Source organism: Oncorhynchus masou, chromosome 3 (genome assembly GCF_036934945.1).
Source record: "Oncorhynchus masou masou isolate Uvic2021 chromosome 3, UVic_Omas_1.1, whole genome shotgun sequence".
Taxonomy (NCBI): Eukaryota; Metazoa; Chordata; class Actinopteri; order Salmoniformes; family Salmonidae; genus Oncorhynchus; species Oncorhynchus masou.
The window spans coordinates 17,221,057-17,243,855 of record NC_088214.1 but is presented as its reverse complement, the minus strand read 5'-3'; the positions used below and the strand labels follow the sequence as shown (position 1 = coordinate 17,243,855).

Sequence of the window (22,799 nt, the reverse complement as noted above, 5' to 3'; positions counted from 1 at the left end):
GACAGCTCTGGCTGCTGCATGCAGGCTGACAGCTCTGGCTGCTCCATGCAGATTGGCAGCTCTGGCGGCTCCATGCAGACTGGCAGCTCTCAGCTCTGGCAGCTCCATGCTGACTGGCAGCTCTGGCAGCTCCTTGCAGACTGGCAGCTCCTTGCAGACTGGCAGCTCCGGCTGCTCCATGCAGACTGACAGCTCTGGCTGTTCCATGAAGACTGACAGCTCTGGCTGCTGCATGCAGGCTGACAGCTCTGGCTGCTCCATGCAGCCTGACAGCTCTGGCTGCTCAATGCAGGCTGACAGCTCTGGCTGCTCCATGCAGGCTGACGGCTCTGGCTGTGCTGAACAGGCAGGAGACTCCAGCAGCGCTGTAGAGGAGGAAGGCTCTGGCAGCGCTGAACAGGCGGGAGACTCCGGGAGCGCAGGAGAGGAGGAAGGCTCTGGCTGCGCTAAACAGGCAGGAGACTCCAGCAGCGCAGGAGAGGAGGAAGGCTCGGGCAGCGCTGAACAGGCGGGAGGCTCCGGCAGCGCAGGAGAGGAGAAAGGCTCCGGCAGCGCTGGAGAGGCGAGGCGCACTGTAGGCCTGTTGCGTGGTGCTGGCACTGGTGGTACTGGGCCGAGGACACGCACAGGAAGCCTGGTGCGGGGAGCTGCCATCGGAGGGCTGGTGTGTGGAGGTGGCACCGGATGGGCTAGACCGTGAAGGCGTACTGGAGATCTTGAAAGCAGTGCTGGCACAGGACATGCAAGGTTAGGGAGGTGCACAGGAGGCCTGGTGTGTGAGGCTGGTACCAACTTCACCAGCCGACTTGCACGCACCTCAGGACAAGTATGGAGTGCTGACCCAGGTGTCATCAAATCCCCGACACGCTCCGTCGGGCGAATTCCATATTTAAAGCACCAACACAGCAACTCCCTCATTACTCTCTCCTCCAATTTCCCCATTAACTCCTTCACAGTCTCTGTTTCGCTCACCTCCAACACCGGCTCTGGTTCTGGTCTCCTCCTTTGCTACTCACGATAAACAGGGAGAGTGGGCTCAGGTCTGACTCCTGACTCCGCCACGCTCTCCCTGAGCCCCCCCACCAATAAATTTTTGGGACTGACTCTCGGGCTTCCATCCGCTTCGCCGTGCTGCCTCCTCATACCGGCGCCTCTCCGCTTTCACCTCCTCCAGTTCTTCCTTGAGGCGGCGGTATTCTCCAGGCTGAGCCCAGGGTCCTTCTCCGTCTAATTCGTCCTCCCATGTCCATTCCTTCTTTTGCCTGTTACCACGCCGCTTGGTCCTGTTGTGGTGGGTGATTCTGTAACGGCGTTCTTCTGTTGAAGGAGGAGCGGACCAAAATGCAGCGTGGTGGTTACTCATGTTTATTAAAGAATATAGACTAGACATGAAATAACTGAAATGTACAAAACAATAGACGGAACGTGAAAAACTATACAGCCTATCTGGTGAACATAAACACAGAGACAGGAACAATCACCCACGAAACAATCAAAGAATATGGCTGCCTAAATATGGTTCCCAATCAGAGACAACGATAATCACCTGACGCTGATTGAGAACCGCCTCAGGCAGCCATAGACTACGCTAGACACCCCACAAAACCCCAAGACAAAAACACACCACAATAACCCATGTCAAACCCTGGCCTGACCAAATAAATGAAGATAAACATAATATATTTCGACCAGGGCGTGACAGTTGGGTTGGGGCACTGCAGGGTGTTGGACCCCTAGGGACAGGACGGGGTGAACCAGCTATATTGTGTGCAAGTAAAAGGAGCTCTACAGTACAACTAGTCATTTGAGATTAATTATATGGAGGATTTGCTGTTTCTGTGTGTTAATGTATATTTGAGGTGCATGTGTTTACTTTGATGTGTTTTTTTTCCAAACCTTACCTTTGGGAATGGAAACATTTTAAGATGTGAACTGGGAAGGAAATTGTGTTGTGAGAGAGGTGAGTTACTGACTAGACTGGTGGGGGTCGGGCATGCAGGCGGCTCGGGCTGGCTGGTCGGTCTGGCTGAAATTTGTTACAGAGGATGTCTTAATAAAGACAATCAAAAGTCTGTATTTTTTCAAGAGTTGTTAATTTGTTAGGCTACTGGTTAAAGGTGCAACACAATATGTATTATTGAATTACCTTTGATCTAGTTCAGTCTTATTAATCACTTAAACATATTTAATAATGATCTTTTTGTCACGTTCTGACCATAGTTCTTGTGTGTTTTCCTTGTTTTAGTGTTGGTCAGGACGTGAGCTGGGTGGGCATTCTATGTTGTGTGTCTTGTTTGTCTATTTCTATGTTTTGCCTGATATTGTTCTCAATCAGAGGCAGGTGTTAGTCATTGTCTCTGATTGGGAACCATATTTAGGTAGCCTGTTTTGTGTTGGGTGGTTGTTTCCTGTTTTTGTTAACTGCACCAGTTAGGACTGTTTTGGTTTTGCCACGTTTATTGTTTTTTATTCTGTTCATGTTTAGTTTCTCTTATTAAAGAACCATGAACTTTAACCACGCTGCATTTTGGTCCTCCTCTCCTTCCATGAAAGAAAGCCTTTACACTCTTAACTAGCTTGATGACTGTGGAAATGTTTGCTGACTTCTTGTTCTAAATAAAGACAGCATATTGGATTGTATGAAAATGCATGAAATTAGCTTTGGATGCCCAAAGAAATTCTGGGGGAGGACACACAGGTTATGCCCCCCACACTTCCAAAACCAAAGTGGTGCCCATGATATATACAATAAGCAAAATGATCATGCTGTTTGTATGTGGCTGCCATGAAAGTGAACTGTGTTTGTGTTTGATCAGGGGTGTATTCATTCTGACGATTCTGCTGAAAAACATTTCTTAAACAGAAGAAAACGGAACGAAATGGGGATGAACATACCTGAATTTGTCCAATAGAAACTCTTGTTTGCAACTGTTAGACTAATGATTACACCCTTGATCAGCTAGATGAAGGCAGGAGAGTGCAAGGTGGTATTGAATGTGTCACTGTCTGTCACCTAATTTTCCTCTGGACCTGTGCACCTACGTTGTATACTTTCATTCATAGGATAGGATGTAGCAACCTCATGATGGGTGTAGGGAAAATTTGAGTATCATGTAGTAGCCCAAACCTATCGATGTTACATTGAGCTGGGTGAATGGAATATGAATGACAGTCATCCAATATGCTGTAATAGAAATAAGCAATGTTCATTAAAAAAATCGTCCTCCCTTATCTTAAAAATTACCGACAGCCACTGGCCTACAGAGGCTGACTGGGCACCATTTGCCCAACATCTCTGCGAAGGTCATCAGCTAAATTAACCATGCCCATTCATGCCAAGGTAGAAGGGAAAGCCCCATGTTAAAGTGGGAGGTTTTAGTAGTTTCCAGCAAAGGCCTCGAGAGGGACTCTCAAACTACCACATCTGCAGCTGTGTGAGAGAGGAATCAACATATCACAAGGACAAGTTTGGGGAAGATGCAAATAACTAGATAAAACGTTGAGTACTGCGGACGAAGAGAAACAAGTAGGTCGATTATAGTTAGAGTGGAAATTGAGCGTTAAAACGTTGGGATGCCAAATCATTGATGCAACCCGTCGCACCTCTTTCTTTAGTTAAGTTAATTTTGAGAAGCAAGCTACGTTGAATGTGTATATTTTCGACATAGGATGCAAGTGATAATAATATTTTTGACACCTTATTTTGCATTTGGAAGCATTTTTCCTATATGTGTAGTCTAGTAGGCTCTTGAAATTTGTTGACAAATACCTACTTGAAGAATCAGGCAAAAGTCATAGAGGGCAAAACAGGGGCTTTTTGGACGGGTGTCGTGGAATGGCACTCTGGATAGAGGCGTTTGCCCAACTCCTGTTTCTTGTGTTGGCATGGGACCCGAGCGCACAAGGAGCGGCACCACAAGATATAAAGCACGAGGTGAGTGGTCAAAGAACAAATAACAACGGGAGATGTTGCCTTATTGAAAATGTATGCATGCATGTATGACTGTCACTTTGGACAAAAGTTCTGCCAAATGGCATATATTATTATTAAATATATGCAACAAATATGCATTACTTAAACAATTTGCATTATGATGTTTTATTCTGTTATAAAGCAATAGTCCCTACTGTTAACAAAGTGGATGCCAGACTTGTAGGTAAAAAAACTACGCCTGTGACTATATCGAGTGCAGCTACGACCGGAAGATACTTTTCGTAGTAGGTTAGGATAGCATTTTAGCCAACCTTAAACCTTTTCCTAAACTTCATCTAATTATCCTAACCTGCTGCCTAAATTCTTCTCACCTGTTACGAAAAAGTCACTTCCAATCGAAGTTGTATTGCACATATTCATAACCTAGCGGGACGGCTTACTTCCAATGTCATTTACACAAAATGTACAGTCATTACCAACGACATTGAAATTCAATCTTAAAAATGTACAGATAAATATAATTTACAATATTAAAATGGTTCTCTTTAGCCTTGGGTGGTGTAGGTAAAGACAAATATTGTGTTCTTATTTACTTGGTTTCAGATACAACAAACATTTGACAAATATAATTCCGTTTTAACTGTTCTGGGAAGAATTCTTTGGAAATAACTTGTCTGACATGTTTATTGTTACGCCTCTTGTCCCACAAACACCAGCCACCTATGTATACGTATGGTAGGCAAGGAGATACATCGGAATATAATAGTATCCCTTTCATGATTGTACAATTTCAAAAGCTTAATAATAATAATAATATATGGTTTACTTCCGCAATCTTTGAGTGCGGTCGAGGATATCCAAGATTACAGTTTACAGTAAAACTGGGTGGATGTGGAATTGATCTGACCTCAGTCAAAGGAAGCAGGCCACAATGGTGATGGCTTGCATGACAACACTTAGGAATGCCGAGGCTGCAAAATAAGATGAGATGAGAAAAGAAAAAGACAAGAAGGCGGCAAATGGGAGAAATACCATGGTCTCTGTATTGTGGTCAGGTACAGGGGCACTTTCTCAAAGGAGAGGGGATTTAGAGTTGCGCTATAGTTGCAGTATAGAATCCAAGTTCAAAGAGATGCAGAGATAATTGTTGACATCTGTCCTGAGTTAAGATTGAACTGGGGGAGGGGAGTTTTACAGAGAGAAGGGCTGCCTCTGAGGATATGATAGTCTGGTGTTCAGCAGTGGTGGAGGACTCGCCTGTTTCGACTACAGGAAGTTACCATGATGTTAAACCCTTATGCACCCCACCCTCTGCCATTTAGGACAATGCAGTCAGCTAGATCATGTCCCAGGAAGCTCTGACTTCATCACTGCCCTTTTGATGTTTTTAATCTGACTGCTGGCACATTAACTGTAATGTTATCGTAATGTAGGTGCCTGGGATTGTATTTCCAGCTGTATAATAATTGAACTACATTGACCTAGATTAGACTGCCAATTTAGCAGAAAGCAGGCTACTAGGTGAGGGAACTGAAGCACTGATAGTGTTTGTTTGTCATTTAGACAGACTGCTTTTTGCTGCTTCTCCTTTACATGCTTTGGGGTAAATCACCAACAAACCACATAATACTACTGGTAAAATGAGTCCCTCAAACAGACTCTTACAATGCTTGGTCATCATTTTGCACCAGAACACTCACTAGCTTACACATTAGGTATTGAGAGAGTGATTAATACCCTAAATGAACGGTAAATCAAGATCAGCAGTTCTGTTTAATAGTCCGTTGGACTGGGCTCAAAGCAGCTGTGTGAAGACCATAGTACCAGTCATGGAAGGTAGGCAGGTGTGTCATATCCTGTGGCGTCATGGAGAGATAGGAAGTGGGCATGGGATTTCCTCTTTTCGTGAATTAGTCTCACTGCAGCCTGTCCATGACAACACATACAGTGACTGACACAGAGATGGAGGACGGAGGGGGGAGAAAGGGAGGAGTGTTAGTCAGTACAAAGAGGGAACCAGTCTCAAGGAAATGTGAATGAGTGGGAGATGACTAAATGCCAAAGGAAGGAGAGAGAGAAAAAGAGGGAAGGGGTACTACCCACATGAAAAGGAACCGAAAATAAGTAATTGTGATGATGCAATTTGGGAACAAAGTGGTTTAGGTTTATGAATGATGTAATTAGGCAATACACAGTGTGACCGGATGTTACTCATAGGCCACATACACTTAGTAGACATCCGCAAGCAGCACTGCTGGGTAGTAACATGGCAACGAGTCTACATCCCAGTTTCCTGACCACACAACCTGACCAGGAAATACTCAGGGTCTTAGTTATAACCTTATCATAATGATAACGTAATTAAGTATATTAGACTGACCTTCTTGTTTTTGCTTTGGAGAAGAGGTTCTCTTTTATTAAGATATGCAGACAAATTGGCTAATGCTCAAATGACTTTGGCATCAGTGGGATGTTTTAAAAAGGTTACTTCTTATACAGTTGAAGTCGGAAGTTTCCATACAATTTAGCCAAATACATTTAAACTCAGTTTTTCACAGTTCCTGAAATTTAATCCTCGTAAAAATTCCCTGTCTTAGGTTAGTTAGGATCACCACTTTATTTTAAGAATGTGAAATGTCAGAATAATTGTATAGAGAATTATTTATTTCAGCTTTTCTTTATTTCATCACATTCCCAGTGGGTCAGAAGTGTACATACACTCAATTAGTATTTGGTAGCATTGCCTTTAAGTGGTTTAACTTGAGTCAAACGTTTCGTGTAGCCTTCCACAAGCTTCCCACAATAAGGTGAATTTTGTCCCATTCCTCCTGACAGAGCTGGTGTAACTGAGTCAGGTTTGTCGCACACGCTTTTTCAGTTCTGCCCACAAATTTTCTATAGGACTGAGGTCAGGGCTTTGTGATGGCCACTCCAATACCTTGACTTTGTTGTGCTTAAGCCATTTTGCCACACCTTTGGAAGTATGCTTGGGGTCATTGTCCATTTGGAGACCTATTTGTGACCAAGCTTTATCTTCCTGGCTGATGTCTTGAGATGTTGCTTCAATATATCCACATAATTTTCCTACCTCACGATGCCATCTATTTTGTGAAGTGCACCAGTCCCTCCTGCAGCAAAGCACCCCCACAACATGATGCAGCCACCCCCGTGCTTCACGGTTGGGATGGTGTTTTTGGGCTTGCAAGCATCCCCTTTTTTCCTCCAAACATAACGATGGTCAGAGGACATTTCTCCAAAAAATATGATATTTGTTCCCATGTGCAGTTGCAATCCGTAGTCTGGCTTTTTTATGGTGGTTTTAGAGCAGTGGCTTCTTCCTTGCTGAGTGGCCTTTCAGGTTATGGACTGGTAGGACTGGTTTTACTGTGGATATAGATACTTTTGTACCTGTTTCCTCCAGCATCTTAACAAGGTCCTTTGCTGTTGTTCTGGAATTGATTTGCACTTTTCGCACCAAAGTAAGTTTATCTCTAGGAGACATAACGCATCTCCTTCCTGAGCGGTATGACGGCTGCATGGTCCCATGGTGTTTATACTTGCTCACTATTGTATGTACAGATGAGAGTGGTACCTTCAGGCGTTTGGAAATTGCTCCCAAGGATGAACCAGACTTGTGGTCTACAATTTATTTTCTGAGGTCTTGGCTGATTTCTTTTGATTTTCCCATGATGTCAAGCAAGGAGGCCCTGAGTTTGAAGGTAGGCCTTGAAATACATCCACAGGTTCACCTCTAATTGTCTCAAATGATGTCAATTAGCCTATCAGAAGCTTCTAAGCCATGACATCATTTTCTGAATTTTCCAAGCTGTTTAAAGGCACAGTCAACTTAGTGTATGTTAGTGTATGTAAACTTCTGACCCACTGGAATTGTGATACAGTGAATTATAAGTGAAATAATCTGTCTGTAAACAATTGTTAAAAAAATTACTTGTGTCATGAACAAAGTATATGTCCTAACTGACTTGCCAAAACTATAGTTTGTTTACAATACATGTTTGGAGTGGTTGAAAAACGAGTTTAAATGACTCCAACTTTAGTGTATGTAAACTTCTGACTTCAACTGTATATATAATAACAATATATGCCATTTAGCAGACACTTTTATCGTAAGCAACTTACAGTCATTTTACATATTGGGGGTGGTGGGAATTGAAACCACTACCACTGACGTTACAAGTGCCATGCTCTATCAACTGAGCTGCTTCTTTTGCTCAGTCTTGTTGATGCTGGCTAGAGGACTGTTTGCATAGACAATTGGAATCCCATACACACTATGTGCATGTAGAGACGAGTCAGAGGTCAGGGAGGTTTATCAGTAATATTCACATAGAAGATTTATGACGATAATGTTGTAACACCACCCAGACACATTTATATTTATTGATTCTGGTGATATACACTACATGACCAAAAGTATGTGGACACCTGCTCGTCAAACATCCCATTACAAAATCATGGGCATTAATATGGCGATGGTCTGGCTTGCAGTCGGCGTTCCAATTCATCCCAAAGGTGTTCGATGGGGTTCGGGTCAGGGCTAGAATGTCATTGTATGCTATATCGTTAAGATCTCCCTTCACTGGAACTAAGTGGTGTAGCTCGAACCATGAAAAACACCCCCAGACCATTATTCCTCCTTCACCAAACTTACAGTTGGGGCAGGTAGCGTTCTCCTGGCAACCGCCAAACCCAGATTCTTCTGTCAGATTGCCAGATGGTGAAGCGTGATTCATCACTCCAGAGAACATGTTTCCACTGCTCCAGAGTCCAATGTGACGAGCTTTATACCACTTCAGCCGATGCTTGGCATTGCGCATGGTGATCTTAGGCTGCTCGATCATGGAAACACATTTCATGAAGATCCCGACAAACAGTTATTGTGCTGACGTTGCTTCCAGAGGCAGTTTGGAAATCGGTAGTGAGTGTTGTAACTGAGGACAGACTATTTTTTTTACGCTCTACGCACTTCAGCACTCGGCAGTCCCGTTCTGTGAGCTTGTGTGGCCTACCACTTCGCAGCTGAGCAGTTGTTGCTCCTAGATGTTTGCACTTCACAATAACAGCACTTACAGTTGACTGGGGCAGCTCTAGCAGGGCAGAAATTTGACAAACTGACTTGTTGGAAAGTTGGCATCCTATGACGGTGCCACGTAAAAAGTCACTGAGCTCTTCAGTAAGGCCATTCTACTGCCAATGTTTGTCTATGGAGATTGCATGGCTGTGTGCTCGATTTTATACACCTGTCAGCAATGGGTGTGGCAGAAATAGCCGAATCCACAAATTTGAAGGGGTGTCCACATATTTTGACCATGTAGTGTATGTGTGTGTTGTGATTTGTAATACTGTGTGCTGTGGCTCCTAAGCCAAGTGTCTTGTATGGGCCAGATCATTGTGTATCTAGCTATGAGGCATCTTTCTCATGCTCTGTTGTTGTGTTTGTTGGTAGTCATTGTGACACACTAAGTGGATCAGTAATCTGGAGAACCGAGCCAAATTTCATGTAAGTCTTTTTAAGGTCAGGGAAGTCATATCCTTGCCTCTAAAAAGCCTAGGGCTATTCATTTATTACTTTGTTCATGGAAAATGTCTATATACTAGGTCTTACTCATTCAACTAACTAAAGCAAATAAAGGGACCACTATAACTGCCCACTGCCCACTCACTCTCTAGGCTTCAGTGATCAAAACGACAAGAGTTAGGAGTAGTATACCCTTATTGAAGAACACTTAATTAAAGACTGTTCTTTGTGGACCCACCAATGGGACCATGGATGGGAGGAGTGGGACTCACTAGGCTTATCATTGAAACAAGTATTCAGTGTTGATCAATGGCTCTCTCGCTCATACATCCATTTTAAATACAGTTTAACAACAACACACACTATGAAAGACCTAGATAGAAGACTAGAGTGAAAGGTATAGTGGCCTCAGAAAGAGCAGCTGTGGCCTTATGCCAAGCATAGAATTGAATCTTGTCCTGAAACAAACTATTGCTCTAAGACATGTCCTCACACCTCCATTATATTTCTATTATCATAATCCATTAATTACACGCTTCACCATCCCTCTTTTTCATGATGAAAGACCTCTTTCACATATTAAGTCTTAACACAGAGAGCAGGGTCTCCCCGAGAGAAATTAGTCCCCTCCATTCCAAGCACGCCTACGTGTCTAGAGAATTTTGAGTAATCAATATGACAGATATTGACACATTCAATACCACCTTGCACACTCTTGCCTGCATCTAGCTGATCTAGGGTGTAATCATTAGTCCAACAGTTGCAAATGAGAAATTCTGCTATGTTTAACCCTGTTTTGTTCTGTTTGTTTAAGAAAAACATTTTTCAAAAGAATTAGCGGAATTAATACACCCCTGATCACACAGCATGATCACTTTGCTCGTTGTATATATAATTCCTTCTCGCAACTATCTATGTGCGCTCCTCCTCTCCCCTTTTCCCTTTGCTTGTGGACTTCAGTGCAGAACACATCAGCTGACTGTGACCAGGCGAGAAAACCTTTCCAAGCCAAACCTTCATATCATGACCGCTGACCGCTACACACATCCTACAGCACATATGTCAGAGTCAAGGCCCGCGGGCCACATCCGGCCCGCGAGAAGGTTTTTTACGGCCCCTGGGATGATCTTGATTTATTATTAGAACCGGCCCGCAGACCGCAGCAAGCCGGCAGCCCGCAGATCTTTTACACGCACCAATACTACATTTCCCACAATGCAACGGTGACGCACCGAGCAGTAGGCTGCTTCATTTCAATATTTATTGGCACAGCAGTCGTCAGCATCACAGTAAAATTAACTTTCAGATACCCATCAAAAATGGCAAAACGGAAGGTGGACACTGAGAACCGGGGTTTCAAACAAGGTGGGAGTCGGAGTATATGTTCACGGAGGTAGCTGGAAAACCTGTGTGTCTTCTGTGTGGAGAAAGTGTGGCGGTACTGAAAGAGTATAATCTGAGACGACATTATGAAACGAAACACGCGGACAAAAACAAGAATATGGACATGGAACAAAGGCTACAAAAGGCAGAGGAATTAAAACGAGGCCTCAAATCTCGACAGGCTCTGTTCAAAAAAGCCAAATCACAAGGCCAGGCTGCTGTCAAGGCCAGTTTTATTTTGGCAGAAGAGATCGCTAAATCAGCCCGGCCATTTACGGAGGGGGATTTCATCAAAAACTGCATGATTAAAGTTTGTGACGAAGTTTGCCCAGAAAAAAGGCAACTCTTTTTAAACGTGAGTCTGAGCAGAAACACCATTGCCGAGAGAGTAGACCAGTTGTCCATCAATCTAAAAGAGCAGCTTGTGAAAAAGGGAAAAGATTTCATTGCATATTCCTTGGCTGTGGATGAGAGCACCGACATTTCTGACATTGCCCAGTTGTCAATTTTCATCCGCGGAGTGGACTCCAGCCTAAGCGTGACAGAGGAGTTTTTGGCTTTACGTCCTATGCATGGCACAACTACGGGGCATGATTTGTATGAAGAGGTGTCAAGATGTGTAAATGAGATGGAGCTGCCTTGGGAAAAACTCGTGGGTTTGACAACCGACGGAGCACCTGCGATGTGTGGACACAGGAGCGGACTGGTGGCGAAGATACGGGAAAAGATGCAAGAGGAAAACGCGACAGGTGAGCTGACAGCTTATCATTGTATCATACACCAGGAAGCGTTGTGCGGTAAAGCCTTGAAAATGGAGCATGTAATGAGCATCATCACGCGCACAGTTAACTTTATCAGAGCCAAAGGTTTGAATCACCGCCAGTTCAAGGCATTTCTGACGGAGTTAGAAACGGAGCATGGTGATTTGCCTTATCACACAGAGGTGCGATGGCTAAGCCAGGGAAAGGTGCTTCAAAGATGTTTCGAGCTTCGTGAGGAGACTTTCATTTAATGTTCATGTTATGGGGATTTTTATATAAAGGAAATTTGTCTTTTGTGTCTGTTGAAAATTAAAGATTACTGACAGAGCCATAAGAAAATATTGCTTTATTTATCTGATCATATTGGAATATATTTGTTAGGTTTTCAGTAGGTTCAATTAGGTTCACTAGACTATATGCGTCATTTAAAAATTTTTCAATGAACATTCGAACAGTCCGGCCCTCGGCTTGTAGCTAAATTTTTTATTTGGCCCTCCGTCCATTTGACTTTGACACCCCTGTCCTACAGCATTGTCACGTCATAGTCTAGAGCGTCATAGTCTAGAGCTACTAGAACTAACGTGTTAGTAACCCCGCTACAATCAAGCAGTTCAGTCAATGCAGTTTAGCTGTTACACCAGCGGGCCACTGTCGTAATCAATTAATAAAGCCAAAAGCTTACCCTGACTTGGAAAAGTTCTAGTTTTGCATAGTCATAGGCAGCTAACTAACATAGCATCCCTCTCTGTTTGAGCCGGGTGTTTGAGTAAGCTAAACTAGCTAGCTGCATTTGCTAGCTAAGTGAATGTTGAAAAAAATACAACCTAATATAGCTCTCTCTCTCTCTGAAAAAAATATATACTTTGAAATATAGTTAGTTCTCTCTCTCTTGTCTCTCCTTCATTTTTAAATAAATACATTTCTTCAAAACTATTCAACTGTTGTCTTTCTCTCTCTTTAAGTCAACAACTGTCCACATTTTATGCACTGCAGTGCTAGCTAGCTGTAGCTTATGCTTTCAGTACTGGATTAATTCTCTGGTCCTTTGATTGGGTGGACAACATGTCAGTTCATGCTGCAAGAACTCTGATAGGTTGGAGGACGTCCTCCGGATGTTTAAATCAAATTTTATTGGTCACATACACATATTTAGCAGATGTTATTGGTCACATACACATATTTAGCAGATGTTATTGGTCACATACACATATTTAGCAGATGTTATTGGTCACATACACATGTTTAGCAGATGTTATTGGTCACATACACATATTTAGCAGATGTTATTGGTCAAATACACATATTTAGCAGATGTTATTGGTCACATACACATATTTAGCAGATGTTATTGTAGGTGTAGCGAAATGCTTGTGGTCCTAGCTCCAACAGTGCAGTAGTATCTAACAATTCACAATAATACACAAATCTAAAAGTAAAATAATGGAATAAAGAAATATATAAATATTAGGACGAGCAATGTCGGAGTGGCATTGACTAGCATACAGTAGAATACAGTATATACATTAGTAAATTAAATTAGTAAAGCCATATGTAAACATTATTAAAGTGACTACTGTTCCATTATTAAAGTGGCCAGAGATTCCATCTCTATGTATATAGGGCAGCAGTCTCTAAGGTGCAGGGTTGAGTAGCCAGGTGGTAGCCGGCTTGTGATTGCTATTTAACAGTCGGTGGCCTTGAGATAGAAGCTGTATTTCAGTCTTTTGGTCCAAGCTTTGATGCACCTGTACTGACCTCGCCTTCTGGATGGTAGCGGGACGAACAGGCCGTGGCTCGTGTGGTTGATGTCCTTGATGATCTTTTTGGCCTTCCTTTGACATCGGGTGCTGTAGTTGTCCTTGAGGGCAGGCAGTGTGCCCACGGTGATGCATTGGGCAGACCGTACCACCCTCTGGAGAGCCCTGCGGTTGCGGGAGGTGCAGCTGTCCTCCGGCTATACCATGTTGCTACCCTACAGAGTGTTGCTGAGGCTACTGTAGACCTTCATTGCAAAACAGTGTGTTTTAATAAATTATTTGGTGATAAGAATATATTTTGTATTGTTCTAAAAATGAGAACTTGTTTAATGTTTCACAATTTTTATTTATATGAAATTCACTGAGGAGCATGGTCCTCCACTGAGGAGCCTCCGCTAGTATAATGAAACTGCTGACATTTTACTGTTGATAGAGAAAATGCTGAAATGGCATCATTACTAGTTAATTAAAAGTGTTGTTATGTTCTTTATGTTCCTGGAACATGGACACCAACCTAACAGGAAGTTACATACACTATAGTAACGATGTACTGACTGTGCACAGGGTGTGGTTGTTCACAATAATTTACCCTCAGGCCTTTGGGTTTTCCATATTAGAAAAGAGAGGGAGAGGGGAAGGAGGAGTGGGGAGAGAAGAGGACAGAGAGACGGGTAGGGGGGAGAGGTTTTGACTTTGAGGTTTGGATGGGATCATAGATAAATTCCCAGTAAAATGACTGACTGATTGACTGTGCTGTTTCAATAGAGACTGACATTAATGCAACTGAAGAGGTTAGTCTACTTTTGTGAAGAACTAAATAGTTGAAGGTCAAACATACAATCAAACAAATTGTTTTTATAGTTGTGAAAAACACTTCCTGGCTGTGTGCTAGCTTATTGACAATGTTCAAGTCAGGATGTGTTCGGTAAAGAATATCAGAGAAGTATCAGCTTTCACTACCTCCAACTCCTGTTTGGGGGGGAGAGAAAGGGCAGAGCTGAAACTGTGTGGGAGAGGTTTGGCACCCAGCCACTGGTTCTGCTCCAAATAGAGAGAGGGAGGCACCAGAGTTTAATAAGTTTCCAGGGGAAAGTAAGGTCAGATATATAATAATTTGGCACCTTCTCTAGTGCAGCCAGACACTGTAACCTTACAAGAACAAGCCTGGAAAGCGAGGCCACCCTAGACCTATAGGGATGTAAGGACACCCCTTACTGCAGAGGCCCGACTGGAATAATAAACATTTATGACATATATCTGGAGCATGGTCTCAATCAAAAACGATACTTCTGTAGTCCAATAGAGACCATGTTTGCCATGTACACACAAACACAATGAAAAAGACACCAGAGTACTATAGTTCCTAACTTACAATGTGGAAATGTTTTACCAACAGAGTGTTTTCAGTTTCACTGTTCAGTCTTTGTCTACCAGGATTTAGAATTTTCCCTACAAGGGCTTTAGTGAAATCTGAGCTGTCTTTGTGGGTGCCATTTTGCCCTGGTTTGGTTTCAGTACATCAGTACATCAGAGTCCCATTGGGCTGGCTGGACACCGTCACTGAAGAGTAGTGTTGATGTTTGAATACTTTTATACTTACCCATTGGAATGACCAGCACCTGTTTGTGAACATTGTGCTTCTCCTGCAAGCCAAAACATATGAAAACCTAAATTAGAGCTTATTCGTTATTTATGTCATTGTGAAATGTATATCAACACCAGAGCCCATTCTGTCTTATTTGAAGACATTCAACAGATGTTGATTTATTCATAGTATATTAATTCTTCACCCATTTGAGACATGTAGTAACAGTACAACCTCCATGTTTCAGGTGTGGTTGCAGCAATATGGCTACCTGCCGCCAGGTGACCTGCGGACACACGCTGCCCGCTCCCCTTACTCCATCACCACGGCCATCACAGCCATGCAGAGATTCTACGGCCTGACTATCACCGGCTCTATCGACAATAACACTTTAGAGTGAGTCCCTTTCATGCTAAACTGTTTCAGGTTCAGTACCATATTACCCTATTTGTTAGAGTTTCTTCTGATCAGGTCATGTGGCAAGGAAAACGCATGGTCTTACCTGTGTGAACTCACTGATTCAAAGTTAAATTAATCAAATCAAATCAAATTTATTTGTCACATACACATGGTTAGCAGATGTTAATGCGAGTGTAGCGAAATGCTTGTGCTTCTAGTTCCGACAATGCAGTAATAACCAACAAGTAATCTAACTAACAATTCCTAAACTACTGTCTTATACACAGTGTAAGGGGATAAATAATATGTACATAAGGATATATGAATGAGTGATGGTACAGAGCAGCATAGGCAAGATACAGTAGATGGTATCGAGTACAGTATATACATATGAGATGAGTATGTAAACAAAGTGGCATAGTTAAAGTGGCTAGTGATACATGTATTACATAAGGACGCAGTCGATGATATAGAGTACAGTATATACGTATGCATAAGAGAAGAATAATGTAGGGTAAGTAACATTATATAAGGTAGCATTGTTTAAAGTGGCTAGTGATATATTTACAAACAATGACCTCTTTCCAAGATAGAGATTCTACTGGATTCTACTAGGCATTTTGTGACCGGTCCCTGAATTGTGTTTGCCAGGGCGATGAAGCGGCCGCGCTGTGGAGTTCCAGACAAGTTTGGCACTGTGCTGAAGAGCAACCTAAGAAAGAAGCGCTATGCTATCCAGGGCCTGAAATGGGACAAGACCGAGCTCACCTATTGGTAGGTTAGCCCTCCAACTCTAAGTGCATGTGTAGGGTAAAAAGAACCCCCACAACCCATATGGTGAAGTCATGTCAAGTCATACTGTAAATTCCACTCACCTCAACCAGATTTTCAGAAATTCCCCAGTGACTTAATATACCAAGTAAAGTGTATCACCGTTTCCTCTCTTATTCCCCCTGTCTCCATCTTCCTCCTTTCACAAACTGTTCTCTTCTCTCTCTAATGGTGTCACTCTCTCCATCTCTCAGTATACAGAACTACACCCCTAAGGTGGGGGAATATGAGACCAATGAGGCTATCAGGAAGGCCTTCAAGGTGTGGGAGAATGTGACCCCTCTACGCTTCAGGGAGATCCCCTACAGTCACATACGAGACAGGGTGGTGGACATGGCAGACATCATGCTCTTCTTCGGTGAGGGTTTCCATGGTGATGCCAGTCCCTTCGATGGCGAGGGGGGCTTCTTGGCACACGCCTACTTCCCCGGTAACGGCATTGGGGGAGACACTCACTTTGACTCTGCAGAGCCCTGGACGGTCGGCAACAGTGATCTGTCAGGTGAGTGACCTTGAGTGTTTGGAAGAGGAACGTTATGACGGGAATTCATGTTTGATTCCCGATGTCAGGAAAACCAGTTTAACCTGTTGGGAATTACCATGCTCCCAGGGCAGTTGTGAGTAGCAGGCCAAAAAACACACCATCAACAGGCCCCAACGTGTTTGTGTTTTGAACTTATCTCCAGGGCATGTTTGTGTGGGGGAGATGAATGAGCTACAGATTTTTTAGTTTTGATGGTGAGAGAGAGGCCTGCTATTTAAAATCATAGTAATAGGGTGTCAATACTTTAGATGTTTCTAGTCAGTTACATTTGAATGGTGCTTTTGCTATACATGCTTAAGCTATTGTTATACAAGATTGAATTTCATGGGACAATTTAATGTGATGGTGATGACATGGTACCTTCTTTCTCAGATACTGTGTTATGGTATTGGTATGGTTCTGTTGGTCTTAGGCAATGATGTGTTCCTGGTGTCGGTACATGAGCTGGGTCATGCTCTTGGCCTGGAGCACTCCAACGATCCCTCTGCCATCATGGCTCCATTCTACCAGTGGATGGACACCGAGAACTTCCAGCTGCCTGAAGATGACCTCAGGGGAATACAGCAAATCTATGGTGATTCATTATCATTACTGATAGTTGTTCTACTGTATCTAGGCTGTAACTAGGGCACAGAGTTCATTTTTATCAGTTCACAAAAAAAGGGCCTATGTAATGATAGTAGTAGAGGATAACATTGGATTACATCTCCCACTACCCTGCAGGGGGTAGATCAGGTGGTGGCCCTCGCCCTCCTCCACCTAACCCACGCTCCCCTCACCACCCACCCAAACCCACTCACACCCCATACAACCCTGGCTTTGGTCCTGACATCTGTGAGGGACACTTTGACACCATCGCCATCCTCAGAGGAGAAATGTTTGTGTTCAAGGTACTTAATTACAGATATGTATAGCTGAAATCAGCTTTGTTGTTGTGTGTATGAAAATTACAGGCCTCTCTCATCTTTTTAAGTGGGAGAACTTGCACAATTGGTGGCTGACTAAATACTTTTTTGCCCCACTGTACATGTATATTTAGTTTGTAGAGATATTAACCCTGTCTCTTTCTCTCCTTCAGGATAAGTGGTTCTGGAGAGTCCGTAACAACGCGGTTCTGGATGGGTACCCAATGCCAATAGGCCATTTCTGGAGGGGCCTGCCGTCAAACATCAATGCTGCTTATGAAAGGGATGATGGCAATTTTGTATTTTTCAAAGGTAAATTTGACTTTACTCTGTTAACATTACAACCTCTGTTAAGGTTCCGTCACAATATTTACATCGTCTACTATTCCCATTAAATTAGATATCATTACTGAGGAAAACCACTCATTCAGATTCTCTCTCTCACTCTGTGTAGGAGACAGGCACTGGGTTTTCAAGGAGTCTCTTCTGGAGGATGGCTACCCCAAGCCTCTGAAGGAGATTGGAAGTGGTCTACCCAAAGACAAAATAGACGCTGCTCTCTTCTACACCCCCACCGGCAAGACATACTTCTTCAGAGGACACAAGTCAGTCTTTTTGCATCTGATTGTCTCTGTCTTTGTTTAGATCAACATTACATGACAGAGTGGAGTGGAGCGTACAAGACTAAAGAACGTTGAAAACATATTTCTCTGTCATGAATTGCCCTATTTGGCCATAGGATGATAGCAAATTTCCCAAATAAGTGGTTGTGACTTCTGAAATGGAGAACTAAAACCAGCAATGTGAAACACAGAAATGCTACAATGATACTATTCACTCACTGAATATCAGTTATCCGGCTGAACTCAAGAGGCCAAGCTAAGAGAACCAGAATGTCTGTCTCCGGCAGGTTTTGTCTTTCAGTGGCTCACTTAGCCTACATCTCATAACCCAGAGCACACCAGCTGAGCAACCACATTTTTGGAAGAGTAATAGGCCTGTAGGTGTGAGGTCAGCACAGACCAGAGGTTTGGAGACATGCGGATGCACTGACGTTGGACTGAAACATGTCTTCTCTCCCCATGTTAGGTACTATCGATACAATGAGGACTCACGCTCTGTGGACCCTGAATACCCCAAACCCATCAGTGTGTGGCAGGGCGTCCCAGACAATATTAAAGCTGGCATCATGAGCAGAGACCAAGGTAACCATCCTGTGTGTTTTTGTGTATGTGCGTGTGGGTGCATGCACGCGTGCAGTTGGTATTGTTTCTGTTTTAATCTAGAGGAAAAAACTTATTCCAACTCTGGATTTATTTTGTTCATCTTTATCTCCGCACTGTATTTGTCTCTCAGGACACACCTACTTCTACAAAGCCAATAAGTATTGGAAGTTCAACAACCAGAAGCTTCGTGTTGAGCCTGGATACCCCAAGTCTGCTCTTAAGGACTGGATGGGCTGTCCAGAGGAGGACCCCAAGACCGACGGAGGGAGAGGGGGTGGAGGACAAGACCGGGAAGACAGAAAGGAGGATAGAGACGAGACGGAGGTGATCATCATCGAGGAGGAGGGAGGATCTGGCGGAGGGGCGGGCGTGGTGGCAGCGGTGGTGGTTCCCCTCATGCTGCTGGCGTGTGTGATCCTCACTCTGGGGGCACTGCTGTTCTTCCGCAGGTACGGCACCCCACGCCGTCTCCTCTACTGTCAACGCTCACTACTGGACAAGGTGTAGAGGGGAGGAGAGGGAGAGAGAAGGAACAAGAGGAGGTTGAAGAGTTGAGAGGGACTGTATAGGAGAGAAAAGAGCAAACAGAGGGAAATGCAAGTGGAGATGAGGGAGAACAATTAGGGAACTAAAGTCAAAGGGATCTGTAGACTGTGAGCAAAGGTTAGCCAGAGCAAGATTTATTTGTTAGCTGTAGCTTAGATATTCCTTACCGGGGCCAACTTAAATATGGAATAGATTCCTTTTGCTCTTTCACTCCCACTCTATTCCTCTATTTCTCCCCCCTCTTCTGTTCTCTTATTGTGGTTGTTGACGCCAGCTCATCGCTGTTTGTTTAGCCTTTTTAAATGTTGTTTTTCAGTTGCTGTTGTCAGTGTTTGTGTCCTGGTAAATTTCAGCTTTATTTGAACATAAAAATGTGCAGTGCCTCCATCCATCCATTCCAGCACCTATTGTGTTAAAGAATACAACCAGCGTCATGTGATGTTCTGCTCCATGTTAGTAGAGGATGCTAGATTCTGTCAAAGCCATTCACCTATTAAGTGTTGCCTCATATACAGTATCTCAGTTATATCACATGAACTATGAACAGTCTGGAGAGAGAGGGGATAAACACTGAGTTTACCAAACATTAGGGACACCTTCCTAAAATTGAGTTGCACCCTCCCCCCTTTGCCCTCAGAACAGACTCAATTCGTCGGGGAATAGACTATAAGGTGTCGAAAGCGTTCCACAGGGATGCTGGCCCATGTTGACTCCAATGCTTCCCATAGTTGTGCCAATTTGTCTGGATGTCATTTGGGTGGAGGACCATTCTTGATACACACAGGAAACTGTTGAGCATTTAAAAAAACAGCATTGTTGCAGTTCCTGACACAAACCGGTGCACCTGGCACCTACTATGGAGTTGGGGGGCTAGACCCTGGTTTCTACACAATGAGAGTACTTATTATTAGTATCTTTCATATGAATCTCAACCTTGTGACCCATTCTATACACCTGTAATTTGTCATGAACATCCAGAAGGATGGACTTAGTCCTGCTGGTTGGGCTCTCGCTGAATCACCTACGTGGGGCTCGTTGACAAGCTCCATTACTGCAATAATTCAATAATAAAGTTGACTTGTTTTGAAGAAATGTAAAAGTCTCTCCTTCTGATTAGATTAATTCCACGACAGTCCTTAATATTCTTTAGTGTCATGCAGTGTTTTAATGATTATTATAATGATTATTATTATGATTATTATTATTATCAATGATGTTGTCATTATTATTATGTCTAGTACTATTGTTTTTTGTTCTCCATGTATAGAATGTGTTTGTGTACATTGTCATTAAATGTCCTGCTGGACAGGGAACTACGTTTTGAAAGTGGCCTTAAATGTATATTTGATTTGAGGGAAAGGGAATGGGATGGGGATATTATTTTGTGAAACTTGATTGTTTTTCCATCTCAATGCAATAAATAGAAGATATGAAAATGACTCCTTTTTGTCATTACACTTGTTTACAGTTCTCAAATCATGGTGCTGTTTTTATTTTTCAGGGACGCAAAGGTTTACTAGTATTTAGAACAATAATAATGATATTCATTTTTATAATTATAATAATTATAACTACTGTATTTAAAGTATTTGAATAAGATTGTGCCTGTATTTTTCACATTAATCCTTTAAATAAAATGTTTTTAAAAATGCATAGTATGTGCTCTTTATTTTAGCACTTTTTTATTTTTTATTTTACTAGGCAAGTCAGTTAAGAACAAATTCTTTATGTGCTCTTTATTTTAGCACTTTTTTATTTTTTATTTTACTAGGCAAGTCAGTTAAGAACAAATTCTTTTTTACAATGGCGGCCTAGGAACAGTGGGTTAACTGCCTGTTCAGGGGCAGAACGACAGATTTGTACCTTGTCAGCTTGGGGGTTTGAACTTGCAACCTTCTGGTTACTAGTCCAACGCTCTAACCACTAGGCTAACCTGCCGCCCCTAATTGGTCAGTCACAGACATACACAGGAATATACACTCAAGAGGCACTCCTTAACAAATGACCTCATAAACAACTTACGCAAGTAATATCCTAACTGAAGCTCAATATCACCCTGGTATTGTAATCATTCACCCTTACTGCTTACCTACTCTCCATATTGCTCCACCTTACCATCGTACGGCAACTGGTCCCATACTCACTCTTGCTTTACCTCCAGGGTTCTTGCTCCCCAAAAGCTCCACTCTCTTACTGGTGCTTGGCAACTGGCAGGCCTGAAACTGGGTCAGAAAACAAAGACTATGTCTAAGGATGAAATGAAACTAGGAATGAAGAGGATTGTGTAAACCCTATGGCGTTCATGGCACAAAAACATATCTCGGCTATAGGGAGGGAGTGTGTGTGTGTGTGTGTGTGTGTGTGTGTGTGTGTGTGTGTGTGTGTGTGTGTGTGTGTGTGTGTGTGTGTGTGTGTGTGTGTGTGTGTGTGTGTGTGTGTGTGTGTGTGTGTGTGTGTGTGTGTGTGTGTGTGTGTGTGTGTGTGTGTGTGTGTGTGTGTGTGTGTGTGTGTGTGTGTGTGTGTGTGTGTGTGTGTGTGTTATATCAGCCAATAGAGCAAGCAATCAATCATGAAGCAACTGGCTAAGGCATCTCCTAACAGCTAATGAGCTTTTGACATAAAACTGATTTGTACATGAGAGAAAGAGAGAGAGAGGAAATCACTTTAGTTAACATATTCAATGTTATGATTAAAGCATGACGTTTGGGCAATTACGTTGATGAGGTAGTGTATTTTCCTATTGTGTTAAAATGATTTAGGTCGACCAGCCTTTCCATCTGCTGGAGACAGTGTGTTGTGGAGTTGAGTTTTGAACTGGGGAGAGAGTCATGAGGCTCACTTGGTTGGGATGGGAAGGGAGAGGGAGTGTTGAATCACATTTGGAAGCCAGAGATGGAGAAGAATTCCATTAACAACATCTGGAATTCCAACTGCATCTGAACTGCCAGACACACAGCAGGCCAACAGGATGGCGGTTGGAGGGGGTATTTCCATTGTGTGCTGAGTATATCACTGTAAATGCACAGTACATGTTTTATGTGTGCGAGTCTACCTCCATGCCTTGTGAACTTGTCAGACGTGTGTTTGTGGGGATTTGTGTGTGTGTGTGTGTGTGTGTGTGTGTGTGTGTGTGTGTGTGTGTGTGTGTGTGTGTGTGTGTGTGTGTGTGTGTGTGTGTGTGTGTGTGTGTGTGTGTGTGTGTGTGTGTGTGTGTGTGTGTGTGTGTGCACGTACTCTTTTCCCAGCTGATTCTTCAGTATGAAAAACAACCTCAGCATATTCCTCCCCACAAATCCCTTTCTATCTCTCTCCCTCCCCCTCTCCTTCTTCCCCTCTCTCTCTTTCCTCTCTCTGTGTAATTGGAAACAGTTTCTTCCCTTTTGCATAAA

At 43.1% G+C, this 22,799-nt stretch overlaps 1 protein-coding gene across 1 annotated transcript; it reads left to right on the top strand.

Moving 5' to 3' along the window:
- Positions 1-3,372: 3,372 nt before the first annotated feature.
- LOC135511381 (matrix metalloproteinase-14-like) lies at positions 3,373-21,063 on the top strand. The gene is made up of 10 exons (XM_064932916.1): positions 3,373-3,934; positions 15,207-15,355; positions 16,010-16,132; positions 16,384-16,691; positions 17,146-17,307; positions 17,457-17,623; positions 17,812-17,950; positions 18,093-18,243; positions 18,728-18,843; positions 18,995-21,063. Exons 1-10 carry the CDS (start codon positions 3,836-3,838, stop codon positions 19,369-19,371), a joined length of 1,791 nt encoding a protein of 596 aa, XP_064788988.1. The 5' UTR covers positions 3,373-3,835; the 3' UTR covers positions 19,372-21,063.
- The last annotated feature ends 1,736 nt before the right edge of the window (positions 21,064-22,799 follow it).